Genomic DNA, 19,684 nt, shown 5'->3' on the forward strand with positions numbered 1-19,684 from the left:
ATTGCTGGAGCACCTGAGGGCTGACACATGGTGGCTGGGAGTTTGTATGAGATGGCTTTTGTTACGAACGGTGCGATCTAAATAAAAAGTACTGAAAAAATGGAGGAAAGATTGACAACAGCATTAAGACACCAGAAATCCTTAACAATTTGAAGTTCTCCAAGTAAGTGAGGGGACCTCATTTGACTACTGTGTTAACTGCTCCATGTAGATCGCATATATTTTTCCCTGAAGTTATGGAGCAGAAAGGCTGTAGTATCAAGAATGTAGAATGAGATGACTTGGAAACATCTTTTAGACAGGATGCTACCTTGCTAATTCTTGTTTGCTAATCCTTGTCCATGTTGGTGCAACTGTTTTTAACAGCAGGTGACAGCTGTGATTGCAGTGAAACTATGAGTATGGCTTAGTTGTGACTGTAAAGTAGGTCAAACGCTCTCTGTATTCTTTGGAAGGTAGTAAGCATCTTCTCTTACATTTGAGAACTAGTAAAATGTGTGTGTATCAATGTGCACATGCATAAACTCCAGTATTGGTGTATTTCAACCACTGAGGACTGCCCAGGATTAACTGTTAAGTTAGAACATGCTATTCAATCCTATAAAATGCTAATCAGCAAGTACCATGAAGAACATATACGATAGTCGTAGTATTAATTCTGTACAACTTAAAGGTCTGCATTACTTACGAATGAAGAAATCACGTTAAAAATTATTCATTTTTCTCTACGGTATCACAACTCCCCTTCTCCTTCATTGTCAGCAAGCTTAGAAAAAAGAAGTAGATTAGACAAAGTCTTCAGTGCAGTTGAACTTCAACAGAATCAAGGATATTTAAGGATGAAGATTATTATTTGATTTAATGAGAGCTATGCGTGGACTGTTACAAAAGAACCTGTGAAATTTTTCTCTAAACATCTTTACTGGTTTTCTTGAGAAACATCTTTACTGGTTTTCTTGAGCTGACTGAAATTGTAGAGTAACTGATCTGAGACTTTTTTTCCCTTGTAGAATATTCTTTTAATTTGAATATTTTTATGGTTCAATTCAGAACATAACTTTCAGAATGAGCTTATCTGTTGGTATAGGAGATCATATCCTGATCTGGTCAAAATGCTTGGGCTTTCTGAGTTTCTGTGAATAGTGTTAAATAAGGAAAGTAGTTTCATGGAGATTTTCTTTGATCCAATCAAGTTTTCTCAGGCCTGCAAGGAATATAAGAGCAGTTTTCCACAACTATGTGTGTAGAAACTCCTAGAAGGCAAATTTCTTTGTATAAAAACCAAGTGTTCAGAGGGTTTTCCTTGGGGTCCTCCAGTGCCCCATACTTGCTACTTCATTTTTTTCCCCCTCGTTCCTGCAGAAAAGCTGCCACAACTACTAGTTTTGTGTCCAGTTGTCCTGTTTACAAACCATTTTCATTCTTTATATGATCTTATTTGTTGTTACTCTTATTTGATCTACTGTCCTGGACAGTGGCTGCTTATTATTTTTGGCTATTCTCAGCTTCCATTATGTATTTGTTTTGAAGTTAATCATTTTTGGTCTTACCTTGTAGAAGATTGTGATAAGCTCAAAAATAATTACTGTTATCAGATCTCTGATGTAAGGTGTTTGAAACAAGCTGTTAAAATGCTTTTTTTTCATTCAATTGAGTACTATTTTGTGCATCAAATCCTTTTTTTTCCTGCAAGTTATGCCATTTGTCAGTAAAACAGAAGTGCTAATGTGGACACCTGGAGAGCCATGGCAGCAGTGCATGAGATTATTGTAATGATTATTGTAATGTAATGACTCTTGTGAATCTGGGTCTGTTTGACTCAACTAGGCATGTTGTAAAAACTTTCTGTAATGAAGAACAAAAATCACAAAAGCTCATTCTGAAGACAAGTTGGGGTATTGTGCTATGAATGACATGGATTTACTTCATTTTCACATTTGAAAGAATCATTTGTGTAAGAATCTGCTGTGAAGTTAGGTCCTGCAAGAAACACAAGATGATGTTTAACTTCTGCTGTGTGTGAATTAAAAAAACCAAAACAGTTTATCTTAATAAAACCTAAATTGATTTTAAAAGTAATGCACCTTGTGCAGTAATGAAAATAATCTGCTTTGTATATTTCAGCTGTGCTTAGATAAAAGTGTGGACAAAAATTTACTAAAAACTCAATGTATGGTTAAATGAGCCTGTTGTGCTTGGAGCTTTTAGTGTTTGCTTCCTAGGAAAGCACTGCAGGAAGAAACTGAACTTGATTCATGTCATATTAGTCAATTTTCTCTTTTTATTTTCAATACTAACAACACCTGTAAGTTTATATGTAATTCCAATCAGTTCACAGGAATTCAGTGTTTTTTTTCTTAATGTTCCAGGTTTGTTGCGTTGACCCCTTGGAGATTGTATCATCTGACCTCTCTCATAATACTTGGACTGCTAGTTCTACAGATAATAAAGGATTTGGTGTTATCTAGGATAAAAGGTAAGGCAGTATAGAGATAATTCCTTCCTTTAACACTTGTGTTTCATAGCATATTAGGACATTATCAAATCTACTTTAATATTATGATACTAGGATTATTGCAGCAATATTAGATGTAATCTATGATGATTTGTTACCATTTTCCATAAAGTTCTTCTATATTTTATAAGCAGGGTGCTATGAGACTTCTTTCAGCTTGAATATAACCAGTATCAGTTAACAATCATTCTTTTCTCTCAGGTGCTTGATCTGAAATTACATTGTTTCCCTAAAAATTCCTGTCTCTTCTGACTATGTACTAGATCACTATTGGAAGGTTTGGGAGACCAAATAAGAATCGGTCAACTTTGGAAATAGGTTGCAAAGTGACCTATTTTTTCCACAGTTGAAATAAGTGAAAGTTTTTTTCTCCAGTTTCCACTGCAGTTTCCAGTGCATAAAAACTGTTATGTGAATACTACCAAGTTTGAAAGAGACTAATAGTTTATTGGCTGATTGTCTGTTCTTTATGTTGTTTGTTTGTTTTTAATTTATTTTGTCTCATATTTCATTACCATTTTGAAAATTCTTTGGCAAAATTATTGCCATCTCTTGTACTTCATGTTATTAGGAACATCTTTTGAAGTGACATAGTTTGTTCTTTGATGTTGAATCCAGTGCAAGGTGTTTGAAAAATCGTTAAGGAATGCAGGAAATAAGCATCAGAGATGCACAGTATTTCTCTGCAATATGCTGTCTTTTCATTTTTGACTTCACCAGCCTATTAGTTCCCTGCTAAGTTACAGCACTTACTAAAAATTTTTTTTGAAATATTGTTCATTGTCATTGCCTTCTCCAGAATCTTAATTTTTGTTCTGCTACCTGCTTACTTAGTGGACAACTTAAGAAACTTATCATAATTAGATTTTTAGACTCAGTGTTGTATAAGTTACCTCTAACACTGAGTAACCCACTAGTCAGAAGGTAGTGATTTACACAAGTTGTCTTTTAGCTGTTACTGCTAACTGATGTTTTCATATTGACCAAATGCATGATGTACCAATATTTGCCAAGCTGGCAGAGTGGGAATACCATCCTGTCTTCATCTGGCACTCATTTCAATGGGATTATTCAACCATTCATCATAGAGGTGAATCAGGAAGACCTCTGTTTCCCAGCCTTATATTCACATATTGATTATTTTACACCACTTACATACATTGCCTTCAGTGTTTTTTGTTATTTTTTTAACACAAATTTCATGAATAGTTATTGAACAAATAAAGTAGAATTATTTCTTCTTGTAGTGATTTTGAAAATAATTGTCACTCCAAACAGCAAAAGAAATTCTTCCCAGGATAACAATTCCAGCTAGCCACTAGATGGCAAGATTAGTACAGGATCATAAGAAATGTAGAAAGTAATTGTCAGTTTGTAGTTGTAAAGCAAGAGTCGTGTTGGTTATCTCCTACTTAGTGTGAAAATGTAGCTAGAAACTATTCATTAATATTTAAACTGCTAGGTGAAGTTTATGGAAAAATATAAGTTTTCTGGTAATCGTCACTCTGGTTTTAACTGAAGACTTCCCTAGTCATTTCATTCCAAATTTGCACATTTCTACAAATAAAGAAGAAAAAACTATATGTGGTTTCTATTTTAGTGCATTGAGAATCATCTTATGTTCTCATTGTTGCAGGTGCACAGCTTTGGAGGAGCATCACTGACAAGTAGGTACCTTATTTTTAATATGCTGCTTATTTGATATCATCTTTTCTTATAGTTAATCTTTTAATCTTGAATGTAAGAGTGTACTTTTTCTGTAATAAAAACAGAAACTGAATTATTTTAGTATCTTTTCTAAGTTTGTTACTGTTTGTTCCGGTTTTAATAACTCTCCAAATTATTTTTTCTGATTTTAATTGTATTAAAGAATACATCAGTGTGTCCAGTAGTTCTAGAAATGCTTTTTCTCAACAGGATTATCATGTTTTGTGTTTTCTGGGAACTGGTGTTTCCTTTGAATCTAGTTATTAGGGAAAAGTGCAGTGCTGGTTAAGGAGGTTACTTTCTTTTAGAACATGATTATATAAGGGCCCTCTAGAAGAAGGTAAGGTGATTTCCTTTATCTCTGTAATAAACAGTACAAGTAATTGATTTAAAATTTCATTTCAGTTAAATATTAGTTGATATCCACAGGAATAATTGTGAAATCTGTTGATTTACCATTGTGCTGACTCAGCTCACAGACACGTTTGTATAATGTTGTTGGGGTGGTGTATGTAATTGATTTCATTTGTTCAGGATTTATACAATATTTCTGAATGTACAGACTACTTCTAAAGTAGAAGTTTGTATATTTAAGGTGTTTTTTTTTCTGAATGGACCACCAGTAGTTATTTTAGATCCAGTATCATTTGAAAGCAACTGTTGCATTACAAAATATACATTAGTCCACCATTGTATTAAGCTCTGACTCTTAGGAAATAGTAATTTCATAATTATTTTCTCTCTTTCACTGTAGCCTATGCTGCTAGCTAATATTATGCAAGCATTGTATGTCTCTATGCAAGGTAATTTGCAATAAGAGGAAAACAAGATCAGTCTCAAAGTACGTCATCTAACCCAGTATCTGCTTTCTAGGAGCAGGCCAGCCTCATAGTGTATAAGAGCAGGACAAGCTTCTAAGATGATTCTTGTGTTGTACTTTCCCAGCCTCTAGCACCTTCCAGCTAAAAGACTTTGAAGTACCACATAACTTGTCCTTTCCCTTCCCCCCAGTCTGTGCTGGGTGGACCTTTTCTTCCATGAATTTGTCTTGTTGCTCTTGGTATCACAAGCTTCTGGTATTCACAACATCATGTAGCGCGGAGGCCCATGGCTGAATTTCATGGTTTGTGCTTGTTTACTACTGCAGAATTGTAGCATCTTAGTCCCATTCTACCTTTTCTTTTTTGGTTGGAAGAATTAGTAAACAATCAGACTCCGTTAATACTCTGCAGCAATATGCATCTTTATAAACTTTAATCCTGTCCTGCTAAGTCCACAAATTGTTATATTAATTGTTATGAAAACAGAAGCTCTCTGGAGCTTTGGTGTCTTCATTGTGCCTTTTGTGACTTTTCTTCCATTTCTGTCGTGCTAATGATGTGGGGACAGTTCAAAGTTGTTTAGCTTGAAGATCTTGGATTATGCATTAGAATAAAAATGCCCTCATAATAAATTCTAATGTTTGATTGGCTTTTTTAACCTCCTCTGAGCACTAAATTAATGTTTATATGTTACTTATAACAATGGGCACCTTAGTGCCTGTGTGGTATATTTAAGGTTCCTTCTTCAAGATGAGTCTCTTCACATTTACCTCTATTTCATGTCTTTTGGCAAGCAAGTCACTCAATACATCATTGAAGTTCTGCAATTTTTTGCAGTTGATCTTCCTCTTTATTAGAATCATTTAGCATAGTAAGGAGACTCATCATACTGCTTACCTTTTCCCCCAGAATTTTATTCAAACAGTTCAAAACTGTATTTTAGGTTGCTCTGAATGTAATGCCTACCATATATTGCCATGGAAAGTACAACATGTAAAAAGAGCACAACACTATTTGATAGAGCAAATTCTCAGCTACAATATACTGTTTTTCAACATGGTCACCACCCTTAGCTATGCATTTTCACTAGTTATCAACAAGAACTCTTCATTTCCTGGTTTTACAGTTGTATAGCTGTCCAGAATATGGTTTCTCTTTCAAGTCATCTGTCACTGCAGAAACATACCAGTCACCACATCACTGTGCTTGCTTCCACTGTTTGGTCTCCATAAACATTCAGTGAGTGTCAGTGAATGTCAGTAGGTGCCATTTTCTTTTTTTTTGGATGGAGGAATTCAGTGATGTACCTTTGCTTCACATGCGCTTCCTTCCATGTCAGGCGCCATTTTGTCCAACTGCTCCTCTGCTGCCATCTGTCACACAGCAACAAAACATAATGGAATTTCTGTGGGAATGTTCAGCCCCTACTGCCATACCAGCAATATCTGCCTCTAACCTTGTGGGCCAACATCATAAAATAGGAGGATTTACTTTTGAAACAGCCCTTGTAAGCTAACATGAAAATGGTCTTTCATGTCCAAGCCTAAGGAAAACAAAGAGCAGTGAAGCCCCAGGCCCCAACGTTTAAGAACAGTTCTTTTAATTTCAACCCAGTAAAAAGGCATTCAGCAAAAAACAAAGAAAAAGAAAAAAAAAAAACAACAACCTCAGACACCCACACTGCAAACAAATGCAGCACGTAACTGAAAGTTAGGATACAACATTGAAATTTCACTTCTGATAATAACCTCTCAAAGCCACCTTAACACCAGAGAACTGTGAAGTGTCTAAAGAAGCATCTATTTTTAGAGAACATATGACAGTAATACAAAATGTCAGTAAAGACAAATTTGCTCTGTGCAAATGGTCAGAAAATTTAGTGAAGGACATGTATGTGTGTAATACTGTGCACTGGGGGATAGCAAGCAGAATTTCTTAATCATATCACAGACCTTCTGTACTTTCAAAGAGTCAACAATACTGCAGATGAATGCTGATATTCATGAAAATTCACCTGGATTTCCTGTTAGGCCTTCAGCAAGGTCTCATAAAATGCTCAGATCGAGACTAAGAATTGATGCAGCATAAGAGGAAGTCCTTGCAAGTACGAGGGCTGCTCTGAAAGTAATGCCTTCTTTGTAAGGCGTTGCTTTTAAAACTTAGTCCCAACTTTAGGATATAGTTTTTGCTTATGTAAGTTTTACAGTAGATGCTCGAGATTTTCACAATCCTGAACGTGCTGCTTTTTGTAACGTGGTGCAATATGATCTTATTTAATTCCTTTTTACCTTTCATTAATTTTTTTTTTACCTTTACATTCCTGATTTTTTTCTCTCTTGACATGATTCTGTGTGATACTCAGTACCATTACAGTGTGATCTTAGGTGCCACTGTGTCCTGAAGCTGGTGGTTTTTAAATGGTTACCATGTTCTCTGAGTGCAATCCAACAAAAAGAAGAGCGCTTGGTGTTATACAATTTTGTTTTTAAAAACTAGTATCTCATTGTGATGTTTCATAAATGGTGGCACAGCTTTATGAGGGTTTTAGGAGTAAAAAGGTATCCTTTATGTTTGCAGTTAACCATTGTGATCATTTCAAATTGGATGATTAATTATCTTTGTTCTGATACTTGCATTTTTTTCAACATTCATCTACATTACGTATCCCTTCTGCTGCAGGTACACTGTAAGCACTGAACTAAGCACTAAGAGTCCTTCAGCAAAGTTACTGTTGATTTGCTGCATTTACTTTCAGTTCTGCTTTATCTTTATTGAGCACTCTGACTAGGTAGAGCAACGTGGCCTTGCTTCTTTTTCATTGCCCTGCTTGCAGTGGGAACGCTAGCAGTCTCCCACTTAAAACGTGTCTGTGTATGGAGACTTGGGGCTTTTGTTTGTAATTGAGTCTTTTAATACCATATGGAGTTAAACTTTTTCAAACCAAATAAGGTTGAGATCTCATTCTGAACTTTTCTGAGTGCATTCTGTATCTGAACCTACTTCCAGTTGTTTAGCAGGGTTCTGGCTCTGATTTCAGATGAGAAGATGCTTGCCTGTCAGATGGACTCCCCAAGGGGAGGGAAAAATAAGAATACACAGCATCCTGAACAGTATCCAATGCTGTTCCATTTTATCAGACCAGTCAAGATTTAGACTTCTGTAAAGAAACAAAGGAATGCTGCAAGTGAAAAGGCACTTCTTGATTGGTGCTTCAACTAGTAACTGAAGTGGTTTAGTGCTCAATGCTGAAAAACATGAGCTTATTGTGAGACTCTGCTCAGTAGTTAGCCATCCTGGATTTTTCTTAGACAGTATCCTTGCTGGCAGAAGCATACAGACACGTGGAGGCTCTTGTCCAGAACTCTTCTGTCGTTTGCCACCCCCTGCAGTCCCTCATTCAGTGATTTCTTTCCTGAGAGTCTACTGTGGTGATAGATGTGACCTCCCAAAGTGTCAGAGTTGCTATTCACTTGCAGGCTAACAAGTGTCATTACTCGATAGGCAACTGTATCCATTTCTGGGTCAGCAGATGCTACATCCCTTCCTTGGTAGAGCCACTTAAAATTCAGACTGTACCTCTGTAAGACCCGGGTTCATCTTTTGACCTGCATAAATTTCACACTTGTGTTAGCCCAGTTTGTAGAAGTTTGTCTATGTTATAAGTGTTAGAGGACTCTGTGAAGGTCTATTTTCTACACTGGCAGTATTCAGAGAATGCAACAGTGTTTGGTTCTTGCTTATTGGTTTGTTTCCCAAGAATAAGAAAAAAAATCTGATTCTAACTATAACTTCAGTAATGTGCGGGTGCATCATTCTTCCTAATATGTCACAGACAGCAATGGAAAACACTCGTCATGATATCACTGCAGATAAATGAGAATTTCCTCCTTTCATCTTATTAGCACACTGAGAATGTGCTTCAGTTATTATGTCTGAGGCATTATATACCTCTGATTATCATATGCTCTACCTGCTGCATTGGTTCAGTAAAGGTTTTTGTATCTAGTCTACCTAATTTTCTGTGATCAATTGAGAAGAGTAGAAATACTTTGTGATACACATAACATGATTTGCCTTATCCTAAATGAGATACTTAATCAGCCCACAGGCATGTTATGCCTTACTGGTAACTTTTGTTTCCCTTGAATATGCTGTACACCTAGGTGAGATGACAAGGAGCGTAAGGCTTTGTGTCACTACTTCCTGTTGTTCTAAAGGCTTGTCGATCTTAAGGATGTCATGGGCTGATGCTAACGCTTAGAATGATGCATTACTGCATCTCTCTTGCAGTAATGTACTGGAATGCCATACACAGACATAAAAGCTGTAGGGTCTGACAAGCAAGCCCGGGGACTGGATTTACTTCTGCCTCTGTGTATGCAAACGGTTTCTCTGAAATGATTATCCAGCACAGTATGATTCTGTCTTCAGATCACTCTTGAGACTTTGAGGATATACTTAATCATATATCAAGATGAGTGTTTTTTCCTTTAAGGTGTTTGTGAAAGATCCATCTGACGATTAGCAGATTAGGAAATAAGAGGAAATAAGAGATCTCCATTAGGAAATCTAAACAGAATCAAGGTTGTTACAGAAATGCTTTTGTTTTATGCATGTTAATTAATCTTCTTGATGCTGAAGGTAATAACAAAGCTAAAGTAAGCCAAGGCCAGTCATCTCTGTGCCAGTACTGAAACCGGACCAAGAGTATCAGTTTCTATTGCTAAAACCCTTGGTCTTGGTTTGGTCATCTAGGCTAAATCTGTTTTTCACTTGGCAGTACTCAACTGCATTAAGTCTGTTAACAGATTTAAAAAACAAACAAACAAAACCAACCAACCAACCAAACAAAAACAGACTCACAACTTAAGGGCACAGGCTATAGTCTAATAAATAAAAATAGGCTTCAGAATGCAAATATTGCCCTCTTTGTTTCAGTGTATTCTGAAGGCATCAGGTGTAATCATAGGCTTCCACTCCTAATATTTTATGAAGTTTTCTGTTCTGTACTCTTAGCTCATACGTTCATAACAGTTTATGTTGAGAAGTATGCATAGCTGCATAAAAGCTAGTCATTATACTTCAAATAGTTCTGCTTACAAGTATGACTTTCCCAGATGTTCTTCATGTAAGAAGTGGTTTGCATCCTACAGAGGATGGATACATACCTGTGGAACTACAGTCTTAGCTAATGAAAATAGAGTTTTATTTGCAGTTCAAACATAGATGTTATTTATACGGTAGCCACTGTACTGCTCAAATATAAAAAGGTAATTATCTTCTCTTTTACAATGCATTCTATTTTATAATGCATTGTCAGAATTCAGATAGTAATTTGCATGTTTTTTTTTTTCCCAAATCACAGAAATTCGTTATATGTAAGTGGTCAAGCACCTGCAGATTGCATAAAAAAGGTATAAGTTATAAAAACTGTTTGACTCTTGAACTTTTGTTCTTATACCATGTGATCTTTTTCCTACTTCCTAGCTGGATGTTTCCAAATTGTTCTTTTTGTTCTCAGGTAGAGCGTTCTCCAAAGTTTATTTCTACATTTGGTAAAGCAGAAATCAGCTTTCTGCTAACATTTTGTGTGTTAAGTTTTCCTCCAGGAACGTAATACGTAAAAGTAATATGGATTTAATAGGAAGGTTATAACTTTGGCAAAAGAGTTACTCTTGAAGTCTGAAAAGCATTGAATACATTTTCTTTCATGTGTCCCTGTTTTTTAGTTGGTTGGCTCTTCTTTTAAGGGGAGGGAAAACGTAGGAGATGTTGCAACCTTTGCAAATGTTCTCTATCTCTTTGGCAGTAGTTAGGTTATTTGGCTGAGTTTATTTCCTTGGTTAGTTTTTGTGTGTGCTTGCCAGAAGTAATGCTTGCATACAACTGATCTCTTCTCACAGAGAAAGTAACTTGAAAACTTTTGAAGTCAGATCCGCATCCTGTGGTTCTCTAGTGCTTTGTCTGCAACGTGATTCTGCCTTAGCCATGACAGACATTTTCCTCTCTCTCCTCTCCAGGAGCAAAACACACTTTTCATTATAGAGAGTGCATGGAAGAAATAAGAATAAAAATGCTGGAATTGCCTGGTCTCTTTACTATCACCAAACAAACATGGTGTACTTCCTTAAGTAAGCCTAACTTACTTCTGTCTCTATCAGGTAAAAAATAAAGCTGATGCGTTCTTGTGGCAGCAAGAAGGGAGTAACTTCTGAGGAAGTACTTGCTGAAACAAGGGACCAGGGGAATTTTACTGGAGTTTCTTTAACTTTTTTTTCACTAGGATGTATTCCATCAACCCAATTTGATATTTACTGATTTGTGATTTGCTTTCAGAAACTGATGGTTCGTGTTGCTTTTCTCATAGCATCCATATATTTCCTATCATGATGCCCCAAACCAAGGCCTTGTCATTGTCAACTATAAGAGATCAATTATGCTGTATCTTGCAACTATATTCCAGGCACAGATTTATTTTCTCTAAAACTATTGCAAAGAACTCAAATAGCTTAGATTCTGTTGTGAACATTCTGTTTTTTCTCTGTACTGCTTGTTTTGTATTCCTGTTTTTGCATTCATCCATTTGACTTATCAAATATCATACTTTCTTGATGAGTTTGACTTGTTGATTGGTTTCCTGCCATATTCCAATCCAAGCACCTCTTTGGACCCTCATTCTGTCCTCTATAGTTTCTGCCACTCCTCCCAGGATACTTCCTCTCAGACATCTGAAGGATTAGCACAGATATTTCATGAAAATACTAAGGACACGTCAGTCTCGTATAACAGGACATTTCTGATACCTGCCCTTTGGTATGGCTTTCCAGTGGAATGTGTTACACTGTGGGGATTGCGTATGGGCAACACAACTCTTGGATAAATGCTTTACTCATTTCTTTCCTGTCCTTTTCTCTGATAATATTTCTGAACCTATTGCCTAGTTGTAGTCAAAATTATCAAGGGTTATCTAGAGAGTATTGTAAGCTATTTAGAGAATTCTGTCAGATTTACATGTTTACATATAGTTTGGTTTTGCAGGACTGAGATACGAGGGAGGAGTTTACCTTTGCTTACTTCTTAATTTTTTTTTTCCTGTTCTTCTGATAGCAAAAGTGTTTTTGGACAGATCTTTAAATAAAATATAAAGATGCAGAGGAATAGTTTGCATAGTTTGGTTTGAGAGTTGTTTCTTGGTCTCATAACTGTTGTTGACAGGAAATTTCATTAGTTGTTTCTAAGCTTGTTGAAACATTGTTTTTTATATCTTCTCATGGATAAACGAATGTTATTTTCTGAATAAATCAGAAGGAGAAATAATGTGGAACAGGAAATTTCACATGGAGGCTTCCAAAAATCCTTATGCCTATCATTTTGTCAGTTTGCCTTGTATTGAAAAATAGGTCATCTGGGCACTAGCACCATAAGACACGTATGTATTCTTACTGTGCTTAAACAAACTAGATTTTAAATACTTCTATTCAAGTGAAGTCACTGCATCAGTGATTGAATGTGTCAAATGAGTACCTAACATAAATACAGCCTTTGCAAACTGCAGGGTATGCTACATCCTGTGCAAATGTGACTCAGTAATTAATTTCCTTTGTTACTCATTGATAGAAATGAACTACTGCACTCAGTTGAAAAAATGCTAGCTTTGTAATGATGAGAGGATGGAAATACAGCCTTTGTTCATCACTTTACATAAGCCTATGTCAGCCTTTCTTCAGCAATTTTTAACATACAGTAAAGCCAGCTCTACTTCATATTTAATTTTTTGAGTAAGTATGGTGCTACAGTCACCTTTCAATTATTTGTAAGAATGTTTATGTATCTACTGTGCCAAAAAAGCAGTTCTGTTAAAGGTGTCTATGAGTGCAGCCAGGAGGCTTTGTACATCGTGAACAATCTAAGAACTGCTAATTCTGAGCTGACCCAATTCTGAGATCGCTGTTTAATTCTCGCTGGCACGTCCCATAATACCCGTATTATCACCAGTGAGGAAAAAATGCAACCTCCCAAATTGTTCTGGTTTTTGTATTTTTTACATCAGCTTATTTCCAAAATTAAGAAAACACAACAGCTTCTAGAAATGGATGAGTTGAAGGAACAGCAATAAAATGAACACAGTCAATTACATGGAAGAGGTGGGTGAGGAACCAGAGATTCAGGCAGATAAAGTTGTTAGAATGGCTAGTTACTGTGGAGCTCTCCTGTGCCACTTGTCCCTTTCTCCACTTGCACTAGCTCAAAAGCAAATGCCTACATCTACTCTTCTGTTTTAGGCAAGAGCAAGTATGGCAATCCTGCAGTTGAATTTGCTCTTTTGTATAGTGCAGGAATATCCAATGCAAGAACATCCAGTTGCCTGTGTTTTGCCAAACCTTCTCAAATTTCAGCAAGGGAGTTTAGAGGTGTCTTTCACTTTTTAGTACTTTCATGTTACACACTGATACGGCAATATTATCAGCGGTATTTTTCAGCATGAGAGAGAAAGCTTTACAAATCTCTCTACAGGGTAAATAAAATGTGCTCTCTCTTGTGCTGGCTTTGTAGGAAGAACTTTAGTCATAGGTGAAAACTGCAAGCTTCTCTTAAAATATTGGTCTATCCCATCTTCACGGGATGATTTCTTAAGCTTGTGAACATATCAGTAGGAAAAACTGTATCTTGAAAGCTGTGGAGAGAACTGCTGGTGCTATCTGTGTCTTTTTGTATGCCTTTTTGTATGTCTTGAGGGATCTCTGTTGAAATAGTTATTTACTTTATTTGTTCTGGGGTGCAAGAGCCCATCATAGAGTGTCAAATGAGTAGAAAAAAGGGAAAATACTTGGTTACTTCCTGAAGCCGATGTTCACAGACCATTTTTGGGTAGATCAGCTTTCTGAGAAATACTGAATTCTATTTGCTAGCTATAGCATCTCTTGGACTTTTCCTACTTATTCAAAATTCCTTAGAAATTATCAGCTTCTAGCACACATGTTATATATGTTGCTGTCAAATTTGAGTATTATTGCACTTGTAGTATATAGCCCTGTGCTTTATTACTTTCTTTTTTGACTCTTTTCTGTTGACAGAGCGTTTATTCAGAGGCAGGGTAGAGAAGAGTAACTTATTTTGGCGGCTGGCTTAAATAGTATTATAGAAAAACATGCCCAGAGTCGTGAGTGAGATGTATTTCCTCAATAAGAAAGTGAAACTTGAAATGAAGTGTCCATGGGGGAAGTGATAAAGCCCCCTCGTATCTTAGATAAAGATCCTTCCAGCTGAAAGATCCAGAAGGTTTAAACAAACTTTTGTAAAAACGTCAGCCAAAAAGTAGTGTTCTTTCTTAGACAAATGGACTTCAAGTCATGTGTTGAACTCAGCCTCAAGTTATAAACTGTCTTTTGAAGGGTTGTAATGTACTTCCTACCAGGCTCAGACAAGGAATAGATGGATACAACTGCAGCATTCTGTAAGGAAGTGCTTGCAATTCCCTGCTTCAGCTCTCACCCAGAGTATTCATTCCTAATCCAAAAAGATATTTGAATGAATATTTGGTCTGCTAGGATTTTCTAATTTATGGTGGAGATCCATTTCAAATGTGTTGCAATTTGTAGGTGTGTGTATGCAGAAGTAGCTGTATATCAGTTTACAAAAATTAAGTTACTAGTTGAAGTGCAATCTTTAATTGTTTTGGAGTTGATGGACTGTATTCCAAAGCATTGCAGACATTGTAAATTGGAAGTCAATTTCTTTTGAAATATATCCTTTTTCAGGGCAGCTCCAAACTCCCGGAGTCAGTAAGTCTATTTTTATTTTAAAGAATTGAGAAGAGCTCAGGCAGATTTAGTAAAACATATCATCCGTTTTTCTAGAAAGATAGAACCTTAGTTGCATGTTGTTGTGTTCTTGAAATGGTTAACAAGCAGTTGTGTTAGGATTGCAAGGTACCACACCTCATTAAAGAAGACAGAAAACTGAAATAGCCAAAACATCGCTTTTGTGACTCTTTGCAAAGTTGCACCATATATTGTATTTGGACTGCTGTCCAGACACAGGAACAGCGTTTTTGATTGCTAAATTTTTAGTTACTGAGCATTTAAAGTTACTGAGCATGCTTGCTTGCCTCAGGGATTTGTTCTGTTTGCAAAAGTAATGCTCTATTTTTTTTTTTCTTTTTTTTTTTTTTGCCTTGTATATATTTTTAAAAGGTTCTTTATAATTAGGAAGGGTTGCATGGAATGATTAACACCTGATCTAGAGAATATCATTGCAGTAAGTGTGAGACAGCTCATGAGGGGGAGACTGCATTTCTGATCACCATGGAGCTTTGAACAGAGCGACATATTGCTCATCAGCAGGGAAGTTCACAATACTGACCTTTTTAAAGGGTAGAGAGTAAATTTAAGTGGAAAGATTAATGGCAGAATGTTCATGTGCCCTATTCTCTATGTTTATTCCATTGCACATGTAACATTTTCACCATGGATATTTTTATTCTATTCTTACCACTTTCCATTTTAACAGTTGAACAACTGCGAGAGATAACTTACAATCCTGAAGTCATTTGACTTGTCATCTTAAAGGGTATTTATAAACTATAGCATTCAGGGAGCCCCCAGAGTTACTCTAAATAGAGATGCTACTTTTAGGATTCAGAAAAATGGACTGTTTAGTGGAGTTACTTTTCAGAAACAAGTCACATATTTAAATAAAATCCCATAACAACAGTTAGCAAGCTTAGCCCTATTTTGTATTTTGATATAATAATATCAAGACCGCTTGAAAAGCAAATGGTATGGGCTATGCCAAGCCAAAATGTGAAAGATGCTTTTCTGCTACAAGTGTGATTAGCTTTTTTCTTCATTTATTATTGTTCTAAATTACCCATTTCCCATGTGTTGCTTTTGTTACTTTATTATTTGGGGAGAAAAATAAGGTTTGTTCCCTGTATAAAAAGGCTACCAAATCAAAGACCTGACTCTGACATAAGTTTATTTATCATAGGCATTTGCTTGTGACAGTTGATACCTAACACAGAATTTTACTTGCCATGTGGATCAGCAAAAGTCTGATTATGAGAACATATGTATATAAATGGTTCTGTGCATAAATTGTTCTGTGGGCAGCTGACCCTGAGCATTGATTTCAGCAGTCTTTAGGTCATTCTGCAGACTGCACAGTTTTAGCAAACCTGAGACACAAATCATTGAATCTGTGCCTCATTTTTCTGCTTAGGAAGTTTGCTTTTCTGTACTATTGTATGTGATTTGATAAACTGGATTATTTAAGTAATATTTTGTACTGTCTTACAATTCAACAGCAAAAGGTTGTAAAGAGTATAGAATTACACAGTTTTCCATTAGCAGTAGGCTTTCTAAATGCTGCAAGAATATTTTACACAAAGAGAAAATATGTAGGTCCCCAGCAGCCTTCTGTGTAAACTACTGCCAAATATTCAAATTTGAAAGGCCGATAGAAAATTGAGAGTAATAAGAGGGGGAAAAAAAAAACAGTCAACTTTGGTTAATTTGAGAACTCAATAAATGTTTGTTACAACTCTTTTGAATATTGAAACTAGGCATTTGTAAATACATACTAGATGTTGCTGTGGAAGAAAGAGGGCTTCATTGCACAGAACCTTTAGAATAATGGCAATCAGAAGTAAGACCAGTAAGTATAGTTGAGTTTATATAGTAATAAGGTTTTGACCTTTAATTGCATCTGGTTTGCCAAATACAGGCATTAGATTTCAAACGCATGATGGAAATTATTTACCGAGGACATAAGAACTTATAGTCATTGGCTCTTCTATTTTTTTGATGTTGCAGACGTGTTTGTTGTAACACGTGAGGGTGTGTTTCCCAGCGCAACCTCTGATTAGTCACTAATTTAGTAAGGAATGTCCTGGCACACAGTTTTGTCGAAGCATGTGAGCCTATCAGCGGAGTAACATATTCTTTTAGGTGTTTCAACATACAGTTGAGTAAAACAGCTCGGCTGTTTTGAAATGAGCCTTATGATATTTCTTCCTTGAGTCTGCTTTCTTTTTTCCTGCTAGCAGAAGAGTTATTTCATGTTAACCAATCAAAATACGTTTGCTACCTAAATTCTTTTTCTGCTTATATTCCAAAATGCTTTAGTCAGAGTCTAAGTATCAATGGAAATCAGCTCTCAAGCTGCACATCCTTCATTTTTACACTAAGGAAAATAGAGGGTGGCATATGTTCATTGTTTCTCATTCTCAGGACAGGTTTCTCCTCTCCTGAACACAGGTGGTCAGACTTGCTCAGGAGAACAGCTTAACAAAAATTTTCAGAGATAAATGTTTACTGTAGTGCAAAAACATGAAAGTTCTCTGAAGTCCAGTTCTGTATTGTATTCAAAGCACTGTATGACACACACTTCGTTTTCCCATCTAAGATTTTTTATAAGGAGAATGAATGGTACTCTTTAAATTCTTAAGCCTTTTCTTATTAAGAGCTTTGATTAGTAAGTACAGTTAAGACATAAGTGACATAGCTGTGGCCATTGACATTACTGTAGGCCAGTTCCTAGTGTCAATAATTCTTAAGAAAGTCTCATGATAAATATAAAAATGTCCAGTATTAAAGTAGCAGAAATATTTTTAAATGACGGAAGTATTTAAAAATCTGTTAAAAATTGCAGACCAAGACCGACTGAATGCTGAGTAGAATTTGAAGTAGGCCGGCTGAATTTCCAATAGGCCTTAGCTGTGTTTCTCTCTAAAAGCAAAAAAGCAATTCTGCAGTTTGAGAGAGAACTCTGGCATGTATTAAAAAAGAAAAACAAAAACAAAAGAATAATCGTATGAATATAGGAAACAGAGGTGAGAATAAATGTGTAGTGTTTGAGTTAATGAAAGGTCAAAGAAGGAGTCCTTCAGCAGTGTGGGCTGGTAGCATTCTGTTAAACGTATTCGTAAGTGATCCCAGGAAGGCAGGTAGCAAGGCATAAACAAGTTGTTCAAGGAAATAAGAACAAGAATTTACTTTGAAGAATTTCTGAAGGTCCCTGAACGTTCCTTACACAGCAAAATGAAATACAAATCTAATGTGCTGCCTCCTAAAAAAAAAAAAAAAGATATGTGAGAAGTGCAAAAATTCCTGGATAGAGCAAGAACATTGAGCAAAGACAGGAACTAGCTCCATACAGAGAACAATTACATGACAAGGACTTCTTGGAAAAGGAGTAATTAAGGAGAAATATAATGGAGTTCTCTAAGATATCCTAAGAAACGTCTTTTCTCTCCCAGTATTGGAGTGAGGGAACATAAAATAGCAAGCAGCAGGTTGAGAAAATAAAGAAATGCAAGAAAGCTTTGGAAATCCTTGACATGGGATTGTTGTAAAAAGTAGATCTATATGTGGACTAAAAATATAAATTACAGGGCAGTTCTTTGAAGAAAATTAATCGAAGGCTTTTTAAATACAAATTCAGCACCTCTAGCTTTGGAAGTCCCTGACCTACAGACTGATGGAGGCTGTGTTTTATTTTATTGATGTTGCTGCATATTATCCTGCATCTTATTCTGTTCTTTGGGTATCTTCAGGTATACAGTTTTGGCAACTCTTAAAGACAGGATACAGGGCTAGACAGACCATAAGCTGACCCAACTTACCTGTTCTTGTTAAGCATGTTATGACCTTTGACTTTGCATTGACATAATAAGCAGCTACCTAAATGTCACCAAAAACTTAAATGAATGCATCTATTTATTTCTGCGTGTATTTAATTTTTGAATAAATTGTAAATAACTCTTGAAGTCTCAGAAATGCTGAGAGGGTGTGTGAGATAGCTGTTGCTCAGTTTTTGACTGTGTTCTTACCAACAAATCCATAGAAGCTGCATGGTCAAAATGTATCTAAGAACCTGCTTTTATGCATTTGAGTATGAGATGGTGTCATAAAGTCAGTAGAACAGTAATATCTGAAGTTTGCACATGTGATCTTAAATATATATATATTTATGTTATGTATATATCTTTTTAAAAATGTTTAGTTGAATGCATGTGCATGTTTCCTCAGAACGCAAACTGAGACAAAAGCATGTAGCGCTATTGTCTTATATATTGGTTGTAAGGGCTCTAAACGTGTCTGAACAATTCTTTATGGAGTTTTATGCCACAACTGTACAGGAACAAAACTGATTTAATTCCAAGTTCACTGTAGACCTACAGATTTCCTAGGATGGACAGCTTCAGTCTTCATTTGTTCACAGAATTCAGTATTTTGTACTATAATCCAAGTTTAAGAACAAATGTGGGCATACAGATGAAAAATCCTTAATCTGATGATAAATAGAGCTATAGAGAAGTTTCTGAAAAGGACATGCAAGCAGGATTTTCTGTTAAATACTTTGCTCAAACTATGTTCCAGTTGAACTTTGGAAGATATTTATTTCAATCAATAATAATTTAAAAAACCAATTTTAAAATATTTTTAATATTAATAATTAATTTTATATTAATTATTAAAAATAAATTTATATATTTATATATAATATATTTATATATTATTAAAGATATAAAAATATTTTTTTAATATTAATAATTAAAAAATTTGAAAAAAACTGAAGAGCTTTTGTGTGTGTGTGTGTGTGTGAAGAATAGCTTTAGTTTATGAAAACCTGTCTTCTG

The 19,684-nt window shown here is 35.7% G+C and overlaps 1 protein-coding gene across 1 annotated transcript in view; it reads left to right on the forward strand.

Annotated features, from left to right (window-relative positions):
• Positions 1-19,684, forward strand: part of RETREG1 (reticulophagy regulator 1) — a 62,597-nt gene that overhangs the window by 7,242 nt on the left and 35,671 nt on the right. The window contains exons 2-3 of the mRNA XM_031589229.2: positions 2,370-2,476; positions 4,152-4,182. Coding sequence (XP_031445089.1) covers positions 2,370-2,476; positions 4,152-4,182 — 138 coding nt within the window. The remainder of the gene's footprint in view (positions 1-2,369; positions 2,477-4,151; positions 4,183-19,684) is intronic.

Source organism: Phasianus colchicus, chromosome 3 (assembly GCF_987193195.1).
Source record: "Phasianus colchicus chromosome 3, bPhaCol1.hap1.1, whole genome shotgun sequence".
NCBI classification, from domain to species: Eukaryota; Metazoa; Chordata; class Aves; order Galliformes; family Phasianidae; genus Phasianus; species Phasianus colchicus.